Source organism: Mustela nigripes, chromosome 15 (genome assembly GCF_022355385.1).
Source record: "Mustela nigripes isolate SB6536 chromosome 15, MUSNIG.SB6536, whole genome shotgun sequence".
NCBI classification, from domain to species: Eukaryota; Metazoa; Chordata; class Mammalia; order Carnivora; family Mustelidae; genus Mustela; species Mustela nigripes.
The window spans coordinates 14,920,507-14,939,846 of NC_081571.1; the positions used below are offsets into that span (position 1 = coordinate 14,920,507).

The window sequence follows — 19,340 nt, forward strand, 5'->3', positions numbered from 1 at the left end:
GTTTATACACATAGAGGTCATTTTGAGTAGCTTGTTGGAAAAGGTGACATAACAGGTCATTTTAAAATACAAAGACCAATGTTTTTCGTGTGTGTGTGCATGTGTGTGTGTGAAAAGTCCCTACCTCTCACCCTGCCTTGTCTGTACCTGTACCCTAAAGCTGTCCTATACCATATAGGCTACATTGTGGTAAGGTTCATAGTGGAGGTGGGGGTAGGGATAAAAATGTCTTTCCTGCACATTAACTTAGTTAAAAAAAAAAAACCCAAATCTAAAAGTTCAAAAGAGGCACATCAAAATTTTATGTGTTCTTGTCTGGATAATCCCTACTGGCCTGTTAGGGTCATCTTTCCAAGAAGCCCTCTCTGAAACCCCTTCCCCTGCATCTGTACTTCTAGTGATATCATTCTTCCAAGTAAATCATCATTTACTCATCTCTCAGCCCTGGCATGACTGGCATTTGAGGCCAAACAATTCCTGGTTGTGGGGATGCCCGGCACTTTAGGAGGTTTGGCAACATCCCGGACCTCCAGCCACTAGATGCTGGTAGCATGGCCCACCTGTGATGAGAAAAAGATGTCCCTGGATGTTGAGAGGAGGACAAAATTCCTCCCCTTCCAGGTCGAGGCCACCGCATTAGACTGAGACCACCAGGTGAGGATTCTGGCTTATTGTTCTCTGCAGCAGAGACGCCTGAAGAGACAGCCTGGGTGAACCAAGCTGACTGAAGGAGTGAACTAGAAGGGGCTGCTACTCTTCTGGCAGTAAATCAGATCTAACAGCTTCACAAAAGAACCATGTGCTTTCAACTCTTACTTTAATTATTAGTATTTTTAAATATGGAGTTCCATGAAGAATAAGGTGGAAATGCAACCATAGTTTCTATTCTTGGGACTTTTAAGTCAAATTCAGGAACTCGCAGGGCAACCTAGACATCTTTGGAAAACTCATCCTCAAAGGAAGAAATGGAAAGCGCTCCAAATTGCATTTCACAAGAAGACCTAAGCTTTCTCTGGAAGCTTCAGAAGCAGCCTGTCTGGCTTTGAATCTTAGCAATGCCTTTCAGTAGCTGTAAGTGGGCCAATTATTTTATACCTCTGCACCTCAGTTTCATTATCTGTAAAATGGGAGTCACATTAGTTAGAGCTTACTTTATAGGGTTGTTATAAGAAGTCAACAACTAAGTATTTGTGGAATGCTTAGAGTGGTGCTCGGTAGATAACGAGTACTTTGTGTTTTAAAAAATAAAATCACCACTTACTAGGATCTCTCTATATATTTTTAATAGCTCATAATTTTAAAGTTGGAAGTGACCATGGTTATTACGTAACCCCCTATACATTTCCCTCAATGATGTGTCCAAGGTTTCAGTCCAGTTAATTGGCATGTCATTATATAACAAAATATATAATACTGTACATATTCTGTGATAAATACTCTAAAAGAGAAAATATCTAAAATATATATCAATATTCATAAAGACTACCATTATTCAATATTATTAATGTTATTTAACATACTCAAAGATATGCATTTGTGTGCAGAGGTAAATCATAAACATCATTTTTGTCAGCACTCTTCTCCACAAACTCCCCTGCCCCACATGAAAACCATGGTCATTAATTATCCTTTTAAACACAAAGGGCAATGATAGACGCACTCCAGAATCCAAATCAATTCCACATCTCCCTGAAACAGTGCTGAACAAGGTAATGCCATAGTTTCACACACAATACAATTAGCTAGTATTTACTAACGACGTAAGTTACATGGACAGTTTATTGGCCTAATATTAAATTGGAAATTCACAGATCACCTTGAACATCAGAGCCCTATACCATCAGTCTGAGTGAATATCGCAAATCAAAATGCAAATTGAACATATTACTTATCCTTAAAAAATCCCACTGAGGAGCTGTGACTTGCTGCAATTTGCTTGAAAGGTGACAAACCTTGTAAGCTGTTTTGACACCGTGGCTATTCCTACATTCTGATATAGTTAACAGTTTCAGTTAGCTCATCTAAGTACTTAGACTTGCAATTTGCTTTTCATTACTCACAGGGGAAAATATTTTCAATTAAGAATTCAATCAAAGAACATCAAAACAAAATTATAACTGAGGTTGCTAAAATAAGCAACTGCACTACTCTGACTTGCAGTCACAAATGTTTGCAGAGCACCTACTATGTGCTGGCACTGTCAGAGTCACAGAAGCTATGGTAAGACATGATTTCCAGCCTGGAAGTTCACACCTTTAGGGAAAACAGCAAACCTGTCTAGTGTTTGAGACCTAAAAGCAAGGGGGTGCACCTCTACATACTGCAGGCTAGGCATGGGTCTTCCTTGTCATCAACATTCTTGGTATGCTATATTTTTCCAGCCAATCAAAAAGTTAACGCTGGGGACTCCTGGGTGGTTCAGTGGGTTAAAATCTCTGCCTTTGGCTCAGGTCATGATCCCAGGGTCCTGGGATTGAGCCCCGCATCGGGCTCTCTGCTTGGCAGGGAGCCTGCTTCCCCCACCCCCCTCTGCCTGCCTCTCTGCCTACTTGTGATCTCTGTCTGTTGAATAAATAAATAAATAATCTTAAAAAAAACAAAAAAAGTGAACACTGCTCCACAACTTACTATGTGCAATTACCTAGGACACTAACTGTCTGTCCACGCAGGTGAGATGCTTCCAGAAAACCAAAGGTGAGTAAAAGTCTTGTCATGGATAACATATGCAGGAGACGTTCAGCCCTCTTGTCTTCATTTGTCTATCTGGCAGAAGTTACGTGCCTCCGGGCTATGGTTCCCTTTATAATTCTGCATTAGCTCAGCATTTCAAACATGCATGAGAAATGTGGAGCCCACAAAGCTTCCAAATAAAACAGGAGACCAACTCTATAACTGCGTCTGCGATGTACCCATGAGAAAAGGAATAAAATCACAACTCTTTACTGCTCTCCAGGCATCAGTCATCACACACCATGTGAGTGGGCGAGTGTCTCATTAACCACTCTTCGATCTCAAGATTTTAGAAGTGTGCTCATTCCCCTCAGGCTGGAGGTCTTCCTTCTGCTTGCTTTCCGCTATTACTACATGGGACCTCAGTGTCCTGGTGGAACTTGTAATGAGGGGGAAAGAAACTGCATACATGGCCCCTTAGCAGCCACCCTTGTCTCTGCCTCCATACTGCGCCTGCTTCCTTCGACCCATCCTGCCGTCACTACTCCTTTGGCCTCTGTTTCACCCACCCCTCCTATACCCCAAGAATCTCCGTTCGCACACTTCCAGCCAAACACTTTTCTTACTTAATGATATTTTTGGAGACACAGCGATCATAAGAATTATTCCAATTATAACAACCTCCTGCCACTCTCACCATTTTTACGCAAGCTGGGCCCCTGTGAAGAACTCTGTGGTGTCTGGCATTACCACACTTATACATGTTTACACAGCCATACCTCTCAGGGTATGTCTGTAGGATCCTGCCACGGGCTGTATTAGAGAAGGGGCATCGGATCTGCAAAAGAAGGCTTCCAGATTTTTCTGGCTGACATTAATAGTATTATTCAGAACTTTGTATCTTTAAATGATTTCACATTCATTGTACTGGGTCATCTCTAAAACATGTCTGAAGGGCATTTTTTTTTTTTTTTTTAAAGAGCAGACCTTGTGGGCAGTGCCTGGGTGGCTCAGTCAGTTAAACGTCTGCTTTGGCCTCAGGTTATGATTCCAGAGTCCTGTGATTGAGCCCCAAGTCAGGATCCCTGCTCGGGAGGGAGTCTGCTCGTCCCTTTCCATCTGCCCTTGCCCACTGCTCATGCCCTCTCCCTCTCCCTCTTTCTCTCTCTTAAATAAATATATAAACATCTTAAAAAAAAAAAAAAAGAGAGAGACTCTGATGGAAAAGTCTAGAATGTAGTCAAGGACTCTCAGATCACAAACAGCAGTGAACAGATAAGGATTTACCACCCACATGTATGAGATTCAAAGCTTGTCAGCCATGTCACCAGTGAACATAACTACACAGTCAGAGACAGTGTTTACCTCTGCAATCCTGACTTGAAAATATGTGCTGTAATTTTTATTCTTGGTTTACAGTGTAATCCTTTGTTTATATTTAGAAATGAAATTTTAGAAATCTATGATGAAGCTACTAGGAACTAATGAGTGAATTTAGAAAGACTGTAGGATACAAGAAAAATATATAAAAAAATTTACAGGGGCACCTGGGTGGTTCAGTCATTAAGTGTCTGCCTTTGGCTCAGGTCATGATCCCAGGGTCCTGGGATCAAGCCTCACATCGGGCTCTCTGCTCAAAGGGAAGCCTGCCTCTCCCTCTCTGACTCCCTCCCCACCCCACTTGTGTTCCTTCTCTTGCTGTGTCTCTCCCTGCCAAATAAATAAATAAATAAAATCTTTTAAAAAATTTACATACTATTAATGAGCAACTGGAAATTGAAATGATAAAAAAAATATGTATTATTTGCAATAGCACCACAAAACATGAAATTCTTAAATACTTTTGAGGATGTGTAGTATCCATATGCTGAAAACTACAAGTCAGGTTTTGAAAAAAAAAATCAAAGGAGACCTAAATAAAAAGAAACATACACTGTATTTATGAATCATTAGATTCAGTACCATTAAGCCATCAGTTCTCCCCAGACTGATCTATGGATTCAACATAATCCAAATCAATACTCCAGAGGATTTTTTAAAATAGATACCAACAAGTTGTTTTTAAAATTTATATGAAAAGGCAGAGGAAGTAGAATAGGCAAAACAATTCCAGAACAAAAGAACAAAGTTGGAGGACATACAGTACTGGATTCCAAGACATACAAAAAGCTAAGTAATCCTGTGTCATATTGATGAAAGACTAATTAGGCATACAGATAAATGGAATAGAATAGACAGTCCAGAAATAGACTTACACCATGGTCAACTGATTTACAATATAGGTACAAAGGCAATTCATTGAAGAAAGTTAACCTTTTCAACACAGTGCCAAGCCAGTGGGATGATTATGTGTGAAAAATGAATCTTGTCTGCCTTTGGCTCAGGTCGTGATCCCAGGGTTCTGGGATCTAGCCCCACATCTTGCTCCCTACTCAGTGGGAAACCTGCTTCTCCTTCTGCTGCTCACCCCCTCCCCTTCTTGTGCTCTCTCCCTATCTCTCAAATGAATAGATAAAAATTTTTTTTTTAAAAAAAGAGAGAGATCTTAAAGACAAGCTACAGACTGGCAGAAAACATTTACAAGACCCATATCTGACAAATTATTTATGTTTAGAGTATATAAGGAACTCTCAAAACTCAGTACAAAAACAATCAATCAAATTTTTAAAATGGGCAAAGGACTTGAAGAAAATACAGGTATGGCAAATAAGCACATGAACAGGGCATCCAACATCATTGCTCATTAAGGAAATGAAAACTAAACTCATAATGAGATAACTCTAGATTCTAGAATGACTAAAAACAAAACAAACAATACATGTTATGGGGATCAAAGGTACAGCCTAGGAAATATAATCAATGGTATTGTAATAGTGTTGTATGGTGACAGATGGGAGTTCCAATTGTGAGAGCATAGCACAATGTATAGACTTGTTGAGTCACAGTGATGTACACTTGAAACTAACGTAACATTGTGTGTCCACTATACGTCAATTAAAAAACAAAAAAAACAAAAAAACAAAAAAACTGACAGCATGAAGAGCTGACAAAGATGTGGAGCAACTGGAACTCTCATACATTGCTGGTGAAAATGCAAAACAATAGGATCACTTTTGAAATGACTGGTTGTTTCTTATAAAGTTAAAATACATTTATTAAATGGACCCCATGATTCCCTTCCTAGGATTTTACCCCCCAAAAAAAAAATGAAGACTTTTGTTAACACAAAACCTTGAATATGAATGTTTATAGTTGCTTTATAACCACCAAAACTGATGACAACTCAAACATCCTTCAGCTGGTGAACGGACAGACTGTAGTACAGCCATATAATGTAACACTACTCAGTTTGGGTACTGACTGACATATCAATGACATGGAGGAACCTTAAGTGTACTATACTCAGTAAAAGAAGCCAGGCTCAAAGGCTACATATTGGAGTGCCTGGGTGGCTCAGTGGGTTAAGCCTCTGCCTTCAGCTCAGGTTATGGTCTCAGGGTCCTGGAATAGAGCCCCGCATTGGGCTCTCTGCTCAGCAGGGAGTCTGCTTCCCCCCTCCCTCTGCTCTCTCTGCCTGCCTCTTTGCCTACTTGTGATCTCTGTCAAATAAATAAATAAAATCTTAAAAAAAAAATAAGGCTACATATTGTTTGACTTTATTTATATGGTATTCTGGAAAAGGCAAAACTATAGGTACAAAAGCCAAATCAGGCTTGGGAGTAGGGTTAGAGGTTGATGCCAGAGGGGAACCAGGGAATTTTGAGGGGTGATGGAGCTGTTCTTCATATTGGTTGTGGTGGCAGTTACATGCTTGAAAACTGTTCACTCAAAATAGTGAATTTTACTTTATATGTATCTATCTATCTATCTATGTAAACATATATGTATATATTATGTTTTGATTTAAAGAAAACATAAATTTGGGGTGCCTAGGTGGCTCAGTTGGTTAAGTGGCCAACTCTTGATTTTGGCTCAGCTCATGATCTCAGGGTCCTGGAATAAAGCCCTACATTAGGCTCCATGCTCAGCATGATGTCTGCTTGAGATTCTCTCTCTTTCTCTCTCTCTCTGCCCCTTCCCCCACTGATGTGTATGAATGCTTTCTATCTCTAAAATAGCTAGGATAAAAATCTTTAAAAAAATTTTTTAAAAGAAAAACAGAATACATAAATTTAAAACATTCAATGTGGAAAATGATAATGCAATATAAAATAATTAAAATATAAAAGTTCCTTATTATTTTTTTAAAGTCAGCTGTAAAATTGCCCTTGGTTAAAACTAAGAAGGAAAACTCAGAAGGAGGTACTATTGGAGTAGTTCTGGGTTGAGTGAAATCTTATGAGGAGGGAGATGTTCCTGCTTGGGGTGTATCCCAGACATCCTGAAACCACTGCTTTTCCAATTTATTACCTTTAAGGAGTCACAATCAAACCATCCATTCATCTCATAAATGCTTGCAAATGGCATTTTGCATTTATTTGTTTTCTAGCCCAAATAGCCCGTTCCTATAATTTGTGATTTTAAGAGTTCTCTGCTCTTCTACCCAGTTAAGAAACCCACAGTACTGTTTTCCTTAAATATTCAAATATCACTTCCTAATGCAGATGCAAATCTACCTTCTCTCCATATAGGAACCATACAGTGAATGCAAAAATATGCATGTCTGAAGATTCAGGAAGGCTAAGATTATTTGCACACTATCCTTACATACATTGATCTCTCCCTTCTTGACAAAAGTTTTGCTCATCATTACTTTCTGACTAAACTGGCATCTTCGATGTCAACACAGAATGTGCTAGAAAGAACACTGAATTACAAATTTTAAGTACTACATTTTTTAAAAGATTTTTAAAAAAAATTTTAAGGAATCTCTACACCCATTGTGGGGTTCAAACTCACAACCCTGAGGTCAAGGGTGCACGCTCCACCGACTAAGCTAGCCAGGTGCTCCAAAGCACTCTGTTTAAGGTCATTTCAGCCCATAGCTAGCTGTGTGGCCATGGAAAAATGACTCATCTCCTGTAAATAATATTTATCTCCAGCCCTGACCTCTCTCCAGGGCTTTAGTTAGGAAGCTTCAAATTCCTACAGACACATACAGCCTCTCATGGAGCATTTAATTGTTCCTGGATATTGGTTACACTGGCATCTTTTCCTATCACTCAAATTATAATTATTACTTATTTGTTCATGTATTCATGCTTTACTTCTTCAACTAGATTTCTTCAACCATATTATAAATTCTTTGAGGAGAGAGAAGAACTCATATACATCTTTGTTTCTGTCGAGCATCTATCACATAGCAAAGGCTTAATATTCCAAGTAGCTGGTATAATTACTTGAGCTTACATATTCTAGCTTGCTGATATAATCACTTGCCTTTCCAAAAAATACAACCAAGTTTGACATACTCATGGAGTTTTTCAGGGCCTTCTCTGGCCACTCATGGTGTGGCCTCCCCTACTGCCTACTTCCACTAGCCTACCCTTGACTCCAGTCACCACGGTCTATGGCTTCATCTTAATCTAGTTTGTTCATAGCATGAACACTCTCTGAGATAACTTTTCCCCCTCCTTCTTTTTTTCTCTCACTGACTCTCTCTTTCTTTTTCCTCAATCTACTTTCTGAAGACTCTGACTAGGATTTAAGCTCCATAAAACCAGGGTATAATCATGCTCCCTGTGGCATACTTGAAACCTGGACCCAGGCCTGGCACATAGTAGGCACTCAATAAATACTTATGGAGCTGTTGAGATGGCCCTTCAATACAGTGATACCTATTAGAGACTGCACAATTGAAAGTAACAAAATCCCACAATTTACCTATAAAGAGGTTCTACAAGGTCCTTTTCAAGAAAATCATGATCATTCTTGACAGCCACAATGTTGATGGGAAATTGGGAATCTGAAAAACAGAGAAACAGAGAAGATTTTGCATCTTGTTTTTATCTGAATGGGCACCAGTATCTTTTGACCACCACATTTCAGTACACGTGACCGACCTTGGCAGTTACTCCCCCATTGATGGGTGTGTTGGTAATGTTTAAGACAGTAGGCAGTTTTATTTTTATCAAATAAATGCTTTTAAGGACACAAAAGAAGTGTGAAATATGAGAATATCCCAGTGCTTGCCCTTGGATAGGATTGAATACTATGTGCCTGTATTGTTGTAGTTCATCATAATTGCAGACATCTGCCCATATGAAGAGCTTTTTATACTCTCACCACCCACCTAACCTCACTGACTTTTACATTGATCAGTTCATGAAATATTTAGTTTGGCAGATTTTGTTTTCTTCAGAAAGGAAATTTCCCAAAATACCCAAAGCTCAATGGCCTCAAATGTGTTCTTTTGTAGCAAAATCCTGAGTCACTTTAGACAATCAGCAAAATATTCAAACAACTGATTCTATCCAAAGAGAACAGATTCCAACATCATAACTTTTCTCCCACGGACTATTCATGCCAACTTTGGAGGTCAAGGGCAATCCTCAAGATGCAGTGTTCATTTTATGTACCTTATTCACAGAGGGAAAAATTTGGAGATCGTTCTAATAGAGGGCATAGTCCAATCTAACTGACAATGTCAATTCATTGTCATCATCCTGCCACTCTTTCTCCTTCTTGCTTTATATTTTGCATTACCTCCACCGTGAGAGTCATAATAAATCTAAAGGTACGTAAACCTTAATGTGAATTGGGAACAGAAACAATCCCTTCTGGTGGTAAAAGTAATGTGAGTGCATTCCAGGTGGGTGCCAGAATGACGACTGTCTTGTTCTGCTAGAGAGGGAGTGTCCGTAATAATGAAAAACAGAGACACTAAAGCCCAGCTGCCTTGGCTTTGAGTCTTGGCATTGCTAATCTCTAGCTGTAGAACTGGGAACAAATCGCCTAACCTTTTTTGGGCCTGTGTTTCCTCATCTATAAAATGGAGAGGATGGGAACTATAATATTTACCCTACAGTATTAAGAATATTAAAGGAATAGCATAGGTAAAGTGCTTTCAAAAGAACCTGGCACATCGTATGCTCTATACTATTTGTTCTTTCTTATGATGCTTATCCAATGCCTATGGCTTAAACACAATTTGACTGGTACCTTTTACTTCAGCGGATTTTTTTTTTTCCTTAAGAAGGAAATTTCTAAAAATAATCAAAGTTTAATGGCCTCAAATGTTTTCTTTTATGGCAAAATCTTGAGTCACTTTGAGTATCAGCAAAATATCCAAACAATTGATACTATGTGAAGAGAAGACATTTACTTTACTTCTTAGCCATTTGTAGACAGTTCAGTTTAAATTGTGAACTTATAATATTGTGAGCTTACAAAGAGAGTTTCACATTATAGGGAAAAGCCACTGTGTCACAGCTTAAGAGACCGATTTAAATTCCAACTCCTCCACCTTTTAATGTTGGAGAAATCATGTAACCTCTTCAGGCCTCTCCCTCATAATCAGGAAACATGGTAGGGCATGGAAGTAGAGCTGCTTAGATCAAAATTACAAAACCCTCCTTGCCTACAAGGCTAAAGTTTATAAAAACTTGTATCAGAGACTCCCAACTTCAAAGCATATTCTTAGATATGCTATCCGTAGGGAATTCAAGTTAGAGAAGTAGAACAACTGTTCCATTTTTGTTTTCTAAAATATAGAACTGATCTTCCAGGTGAGTGAGTGAGTTTCAGGTGAATTTTGTTGATTCTTTCGATACTACATACATTTTAGGCCATCAGGAAGAGAACTCGATGCTCCTGTGTGTGCTAGATATCCTTTTTTTAGTCCTACAGATCTCCACTCTATACCCTGCCTAGTGCCCTGAGGATCACTTGTATGGACGGCATTCAAGCGGATCCATGCCCTTTGGCTTCCTTTCATTTTTGGCCAATGGGAAGCCCTGGTGGAGACCGAAGGAGAAAGGAGGGTTGAGGTCAGGGTTTTTACCCTACTGATTCTCACCCACCGCCAGCTGTGTCCTCTGCTCGAAGGAGCCTCTCTCGTTCTGGGCTCTGGCACCCTCTCTCTCTGCCTACAACTTGGTAATAAACATTTTTAGAAATAAATCCTCCTCAGATCATCCTGAGTGTGCCATCTGCTGACTGTTGGGATCCTGACTGACTATGGATAAAGGACTACCCAAGGAGTCAGGACTGATTATGATTTGGTAAGGCACCGTACAGTATGGGCAATACAGTGAATAATACGGTAATACCGTCGCATGGTGAAGATGGCAACTACACTTATTGTGGTGGGCGCCTGCAATGTACAGAATTGTCGAATCACTAAGGTGAACACCTGAAACCAATGGAACACTGTGTGTCTATGCCACTTCCATAATAATAACAATCATGGAAGCTGCTGATGGAGGAAGGCTGGAAGGAGAAGGCGGAGTTGGGATTGGCGGTGAAGAGAGAGGAAGCAGAAAGTAAAGAAGTGAGAAGCGGTGTGGAGCAGAAAGGCAGGCAGGCCCGGGCAGCAATGCTTGTGTCTAAATCGGCATTAGTGTAAGCCCTGAGATGGCAAAGGCGGAGGGAAAGAGACAGCAAAGAAACATTGTTGAGAAGAGACTTGGAAGTCCAGATACACCACAGGATATGTGACGTTCATTTTGAATTAATTCTCTTTATGAAGAGTCCAGGGGAGGCCAACCTACCCTCATACAACTGAGCGTATTGTGGGAAACCAGCAGCACGGAGCCAGTCGCATGCTTCCTTCGCCTCAATTTCTGAAAAATAAAAGAAAGGGAAATGTGTGAGTCCAATGGCCACACACTAGCACTCTACCTTAATCAAGGAAAAACCGGTGAGCATTATACAAGTTATTACAAAGCAAAATTGTTCTCAGGTAAGGCTGCATAAGTAGGCCTACCAGAAATGGGGGTAAAATGAGCAGGTAGCACAAAGGTACTTAGCTATCTATTAAGCTTATCTTCAACGTCGATCCACAAGTATTTGGATAAAAACAAAACCACAGATTACAGAACACAAAGCCTGAGTTTCAGGCAGGGAAAAATGTCTTATTTATACACCAGGGAACCAGGGGGCTACAGAGAAGGAGGAAATACTTCCTTATGATCCTTTTTTTTTTTTTAAACAATTTTTTTTTTTTTTTAGCTTTTAAAGATAAGGCTAAGGATACTTATCCAACATTCTTTTATCCTTTTACTCTTGGGATAATGAAAGAAAGAATACAACTGGATGGTCTATGAAAATGTATTTTCTCATGAAGAAAGGTATTATAAAAATCCAAAGTATTGTTAGTTCTTTAATTTTTCTAATGGATTTAATTCCCAATGCCTTCTAACAAGATCTTCATTCATCAAGCGCATTAGAATGGTTTCAAGCTGCAGAGTACAGCGTGGAAAAGCAAAGCTGGTTATCTGGGAGCTGAGGCGAGTTTGACGGGGCTGCTAGAATTTCCAAGGGCCGAAGCCAAAAGGTCAATATGTCCTTTGGGTGACCATTTCGGGGTGGACGTACCAACAACACATGGGACCACCTGCCTGGAAAAGCTTGTGGAGTGAGAAGGGAGGAGTCTACAGTATGTGAACCAGGTCACTTTTTGACCTTGTGAATCCTGGATCATTTCCCAACCACAACTCTGTTAGATAAATACAAATGCAAGGGAAAAGAAGTTCATCTGTCAAAAGTCCAGTTTCTCCAAACAAAATTATACAGCCTATTATAACGGCTTTCCACGCAGTTCCCCCTAACAGTCTCTCTGCTGTTGGGATGGAACCTGCTCAGATCACTGTACTTCCATTTACTTGGATGTTCGTTTCTCCCCATAGCAAAAGCCAGAGAGTACAGGGTGTTCTTGGGGCAACAGCAAAGTAACGATCCACACTAACATGGGCTGCGGGCCTGAGCCTGTGTATCTACACTAAAAGCACAACGTCTGTGCATTGAATTCAGGAAAACAATGTCTGTGCAGCATAATGTTGAATATGACAGAGCTATCTGCTGTATGTTAGGGAAACAGACCAAAGGCCAGATCTTGCACAGGCCCCAATGGGAAGAGCAAACACTTTCCCCATCCCACTAATCCGACTGGACATGGACTGAGATTTGTCATTGAATTCAGGGAGGCAGAGCGTGTGGTGGTCCCTATCCCAGAGTGTCTGCTACTTCCGGCATCTCCCAGTCCACGTCATTCCAGTGACTGACAATTTCTAAATCTTGAGTATTTTGCTTGGCATGAGGGTTTTTTTTTTTTTTTTTTTTTTACATAATTGGTACCAGCACAGCCCTAATATGTACTCATTCCTGCCATGTAGGCAACATTCGGAAATATGCAAGCACCAACCTGGAGATAAAAGCTCTGGAAAGCCTTTTAGGAGGGGGTGTCTCTGAGATCCACAAGTGCAGTTCAAAATGGACTGGACTGTATTGGCTAATGTGGGCCTTCCCTTTGAAGGTACAAAGGGCAGTTACTGTACGGCCCGAGAGCCCTGTTCAGGATTCCTTTCAGAGTCCTTATACGAAGGCTTTCGTTTTGAAAATCACACACGTATTTCAGGGGAAGTAGGAAATGCAGGTTCTGACCTAGCATTTGGAAAATGTGGTGAGTTGCTACTGAGTCATAAACAGACTGTTGCCTTCTAAATTTTCAAGCTTCAGATTTGCTTTCTCTTTCAATATAACGTAGTGGTTAGTAAGGAGGAAATACCTAATTTCTGGGCATTCTCTAAACTTAACTATGAGCCAGCAAGTCTTTTGTTTTGTTTGTTTTTTTAAAGATTTATTTATTTATTTGAGAGAGAGGGAGAGGGAGGGAGAGAGAAAGAGAGCGAGTTCAAACAGGGGAAGTAGGGAGAGGCTCCACCCTGGACACTAAGTCCGCTTGAAATTCTCTCTCTCTCTGTGCCTTCCCTGCTTTGTGCACACCTGAGCTCGCTCTCTCTCAAATAAATAAATAAAATCTTTTTTAAAAAGTTCTTCTAGATAACTTGACTTTATTTTTTCACAAATAAAGATAATGAACTGAAATTCTATGCACACGTCAATATGAATAATTAAATCTTAATCAGAATTCGGCTAAGTCAAATCCTCAAATAGGCCGATTTTTAGAATGGGTAGGCATTTAGCTTTTAAGTCTCAGAATCAAATACAACAAACACTGCAATTAGTAAATAATAAATGAGAAGAAACCACATCCCAGCCGTGGTGGATTGTTCCTCGCCATCACTCTCGCACACCAACTTGCTATTCTAGTTCTGAAAGTCTCTCAAATATCCCCTGTGCTCTAGCTGTAGGCCCAGCACCTTGATACCTCAATCTAAGGGCAAAACCAACTCTTGTTTACCACCTACTAACAAGGCCATCAAACAAAATAATCACACATACCTAACTGGTATCAAATTTGACTTCTTCCATCACATTGAGTTGGAGGGGGAAAAAAAGAGCCTTACAATTTCTACTGAGTGAGTCCCCACAGACCCGACTAACACCCATCAGCCAAATGCTATTGTTTTCCCCACAGCATATTACACTTGAAGTGACCAAAATGCTTACAGAATTAAAAAGGAATCATTATTGCTGGTGTCGTCATTTCACCAAGATCCATCTAGATGACATTTGAGGAGAGTGGGAAAATCTCTTTTTCACTGTGCTCTTGCTGGCTGGCACAATATTCTGTGAAAGCTTTAAGGGCCATTCAAATCACATTTCCATAGTTCTATTTGTTCTCTATTTGCAACCCATACCTGCCCCCCACGGTAGCTCCAGGGCCACAAGGCAAAGCGCCAGGTTGCTGTAGTCAACTAAATGTGGGGCAGAATAGGAGAATGTCCTTGGACAGACTGGTCTACCAATCTCTACTGTGGTTACCACATTACCTTACCTGAGCAAATTCAATCCATTTGGTTCCCTACCATAAAAGGATTTCATTAGAAATTTTGTAATTATTACATGTAAAAATCATTTCTCTTAAACTCTGTAGTGGGTGCCTACTTTTGCCTGCCCAACATCCTTGCCCACTTCTTCAGATAATAAAACCTCTTTATGTTCAAAGCCTCTGCTATATAGGTTAGATGGGGTTGACACTCCTGGTCACCCCAACCACATTCCTTGACCCTATCACTACCACCCAAATGGGCATGGCCTACTCCTCAAGAACACCTGGTTCTCCTTAGTTCAGGGAGATCAAGGAGCCTTGGGATCTTAGGTCAATGGTTGTTTGGAGGCTGAAATTCACTAGTTGCAGGGGGAGATAGCCAGCTGTTCAGTTTCTGCACAAAAACCAAGCAAACCTTTTCACTCAGTAAATCCAGAAGATGGTTTGGTGCTAGGCATGCCCTTCTGTCACAAAACTGTGACTGCTTGAGGGAAAGTCACTCACTTTGCCTCAGTTGCCTTTCTTACATGCTTAGAACATGATGTGGTCTCTGTTGAGAGGCAGATGTGTAGAGGGAGGCTGTCTCCCTGGGTGCCTCAGGAACTGCACATCAGTGGGCATGGGAACAAAGTCATTGTAGAAATTCACTACAGCCTGTACACTGGTTTTCAAGAGTATTATATTATTTCTTAATCATACATGCTCAGTATTGAAAACTTATTAAAAAAACCCCACAAAACCACAATGAAAGAAACAAGTCAACTCTTTCCCATTACCAACACATAATACGTGTTACTTATGAAAATGGTAATCGTTGTGATCTCTTTCGTTGACTACCTTCTTCACATAATAATACATTGTGAATATTTCCCCATATAATGATATTGTTGGTTAAACTGGAAAATTTACTTTGTTTTGAGAAGGATGCTTATTTTTTAAATACACGGTTTTTGAATACTGCCAGTTGTTAATCACAGCTGGGAGGTTACAAAATCAAGGTAGCCAAGAGAAAACAGTTCAATAGGACTTCACCAACACAGGCTGATTGTGGAAAAGGCTGGAAGTCTTCGTGAGTTAAGAGATTTACAAGCTGTTTCTTTAAAGAAATATCATGTAGTGATGTTTGGAAAGTCAGGTGGATAAAGTTCTGGAAAGCTCCAGTCAAGTAAGGGGATATTTTGAGTGCAGCAAATTTGCTGCCCAGGTTGGCAGGCCTCCTCTCATGTTACAATCTCATTGAATTTTTAAGCTGGTGTTTCTTGAGTGCTTGGGAACGGCGTGTTCTCCCAGCTAAGCATTTTAAGTACATTTTTTGGTTTCCATTATCCTCGGCACAGCAAATACTTTTTCCGTAGCTAACTCAAAGGAATACGAACCTTTTTAAGTGACCAAAAATTCAAATTAGGGCCAAATTAAACTTTATTATTATCAGAAAGTTAGCTGGCCAGAAGGAACCTGGTCTACTGTGAAAAGTTTATGAAATCATCATATAGAGGCATGTGTATTAATGTTGTTCTTGCAAATCTCCTCCAATTTCAATGGTCACACTGGCTCCAATTTCTTTGGAAATTGGAATTGGAAATTTCTTTTCTTTCATTTCTTTCTTAAATGTTCATTAAAATACTCAAGAGAAGAGGGGAAAAAAGACATCATGGGTCTCCATGTGACTTAGAAGAGTAGGTGCTTTGTTTTTTCATTTAAACTGGCTAACTGGTGGGCACCCTGTTTCTGAAAGATTATGGGTGACTCAACCACCACAAGATGTCTACAGTGGATACAATTAACACTATTAAAGTATATCAAAGGTATTAACATTTCAACACACTCATGGTTGTTGGCTTAGGATAATTTATATGGCTGAGTTAGCTTCATTATTAGTGTACTACTTTAGACCAATGACTCTTTTGTCTTCAGATGGAATTTCTCAAGTGAAGTCTCTATTTATTGAAGGTATATTTAGTTGGCCATACAATAGGCTAGTTTTGTTAAAACCAATGCCAGCGTATCCACCCCAACTACACATAGACATGAATGATGCAATAATTGACATTATATAGAACTAGACACTACAGCCTTCCTTCTCCAAGAGCGCTTTATAACCCCAATCACAGGTGCGGGATGAAACCTCAAGTTTTGTAGTAATAGGAGACTGATTTACAGTCTGCATCATGGTGACAGGATATCTCTTCTTTATACTCTTTGAGTTATTATAACAAGTTTATTGTGATGTGCAAAAGGCCTGAATAAGTCTTAAATGCTTACCAAGTATAGTTTTTTCTAATATGCATAACCTTTTCTTTCCATTATATTCTAAATTACTAGTAGAACTAAAATACAGGTTATTTAGAATAATTTTAAGATTATTGACTATTGAATATTCAAATCAGTGAACCAACTGATAAACACCCATTTTATCTCCCCCATAACGTAAGGAACTTTTTTAAAGGCAACTTTTTCCTTAATGCATAGCAAAGTATCTTGCTGTCAGCTAATAGAGAACGAAAGAACAAAATCTGGAAGATATATAGATCTGTGAGTTGTACTCAGTTAAGGTGGGGGATTCATGGCCATGTTTACATGTACTATTTTCCTGAAAGCAAGGATCACATTCATGTTGAGACATACTACCCCATCACTAATTCTTAACCCTAGCCTTATTTCTCGGGCCTTGAATGATCTTCTGCAAGCTGGATTCGTACAAATCTAATCACTTAAAAATAATTTCTATCAGAGTGAAAGAGGATCAAGCAAATTCAACACCTGAGTGGTAGGTCTATTCCTAGTCACTCAAGGGTTGTTTTAGTCACTCTTTTTCAACTTTGTTAGGGCAATCATATATATATATATATATATATATATATATATATGTGTGTGTGTGTGTGTGTAATTTATTATTAATCTGTTACTAATTTATTTAACTATTAAATTTATAATGAAAACATACATATACGTATGCGCACGCGCACACACACACACACACATTTCCTTATACACTCACAATGATTCTCTGCTCTTTTCAGTTGTGATGGAACCTATAGTTCTCCTCCAACTGGAAAGGAAATACTTCTCATTCCACTGATGTCTGGCTTTGCCATATGACCCACTCTGGCCAATGAAATGTGAGCAGAAGCAATATATGCTGGTTTCGAGCAAAATTCTTCAAGTGATCACCATCTAGAGTTCTTCCAGTTTTCCTACTCCTTTCCCTGTACCATGAGGCCACTGTATCTAAGACAGAACTTGTTCCTTCAGCCTTGGTCCTGGAATGATGACACAGGGAACAAAGCCAGAACAGACCAGTTGTGGACATGTAATATCAGCAAGAAATAAACTTCTACTGTTTTATGCCACTACAATTTGGGAGACAGCTTGTTACAGTGACATAATCTAGCATAAACTAATTTAATGCAGGGCTAGATAGTCATTCTAGAGAGAAAGAATATGGACCTTTATTTCAACTTGAAGCTGTTGCTGGATATCTATTAGTGTGCCCTAGAAATGAACATAATCAGTCTCAGTAATCATTTCTGCTTGGAATTCTGCTTCCCTGCTTATGGTGCATGGCCTCTATGAATTAAAAAGATGTAGGGGCACCTGGCTGGCTCAGTGTGTTAAGTGTCTGCCTTCAGCTCAGGTCATGATCCTGGAGTCCTAGCATCGAGCCCCCATGTTGGGATTCCTGCTTGGCAGGGAATCTGCTTCTCTCTCTCACCCCACCACTTGTTCTCTCTCTCTTTCTCTCTCTCACCCCACCACTTGTTCTCTCTCTCTTTCAAATAAATAAAACCTTTTAAAAAAAGGTAAACAATCCTTTCATGATCCTCTGTCATATGCAGCCACATATGTGAGTGTGTGAGTGCACACACATCCACAGTTTTTCTCTCTCTCACACACACACAACAGAAAATCAAAAGTTCAGTTGCAACTGAACAAGGAAAGTCCTCAGGAATATAAATACTATTCCTTATGCCCGTATTCTTAAAAGTATAAAAGAAAAGAACAAAAATTTACAATCCCAGCCCGCTCCATCTCAAAGAAAAAGAAAGCGGAAAGTGTATGCTCTGCCAGCCAAATAGTTTCTGACCAGATTGTTTTGACTCAAGTTTTCCATGAGGCAGAGTAGCTCTTCATTCTCTCCTTTCATTTTGTACAGATTGTTCCCAGCAGGCGCCTGTGGTCTTTCTCAGGGAGCCTGCATGCAGATGCGAGCATAGGACACCCCCAGCTTTTTGAAGTTGTGGAGCCAGGGCCTGCCACAAAATCCCAAGAGATCCTTCATGGTGGAGGCAGTGAAGCAACTGAACGGCAAGGTAGGGGACAGAACGTTGCTGCAGAAAATGAGAAAGAAGCTCATCACCCAGAGGCCTTGGCCAAAGTGTCGCCATATTGACCCGCCAAGATAATAAAGTTGAGTCGTCTTTCTTGAAACAAGGGAATGAGATTCTGGGGATGACTTTTTCTCTCTGTCTTGGCTTCTTCGGCTTCTCTAGGAAAGGTGAAGAAGAGGAGTCCCTGGGGGCTGGAGTTGGTTCTCAGGAGCAGAAGCTCTAACTTCCTCCAGGTCAGCCAAACTGGCAGTCTCTGAGGTGTCCCTGCATATTCGCAGCCCTGATGATGAGCTCCTGCCTGGGGAGGAGCAACTGGTCTGGACAAGTCCCACCACTGCTAGGAAGTCAGGTTTCTTGGTTTTGAACAGGTATTCTCTTATCCTTATACTGCTTTAAGAGTTTTATTTGTTTATTTTTAATGTTAAAAAGTACGTATGTCTTTAGGGACTCAAACCCCTTCTCTATTTTCAGACATATCTGAAAGTCTGTACTTGTAAAGGCTTATCTGC

General features: G+C 40.0%; 1 protein-coding gene across 6 annotated transcripts in view; it reads right to left on the minus strand.

The window, feature by feature from the left end:
* The window catches only part of STARD13 (StAR related lipid transfer domain containing 13), a 305,130-nt gene that overhangs the window by 50,903 nt on the left and 234,887 nt on the right, over positions 1 to 19,340 (minus strand). For all 6 annotated transcript variants that reach the window (XM_059378093.1, XM_059378092.1, XM_059378089.1 and 3 more), the window contains 2 exons: positions 11,322 to 11,393; positions 8,494 to 8,575 (listed from right to left, as the gene is read on the minus strand). Coding sequence is in view for 4 of the 6 variants with exons in the window: in XM_059378089.1 (XP_059234072.1) it covers positions 8,494 to 8,575; positions 11,322 to 11,393 (154 nt within the window). In the remaining 2 variants the exon portion in view is untranslated. The remainder of the gene's footprint in view (positions 1 to 8,493; positions 8,576 to 11,321; positions 11,394 to 19,340) is intronic.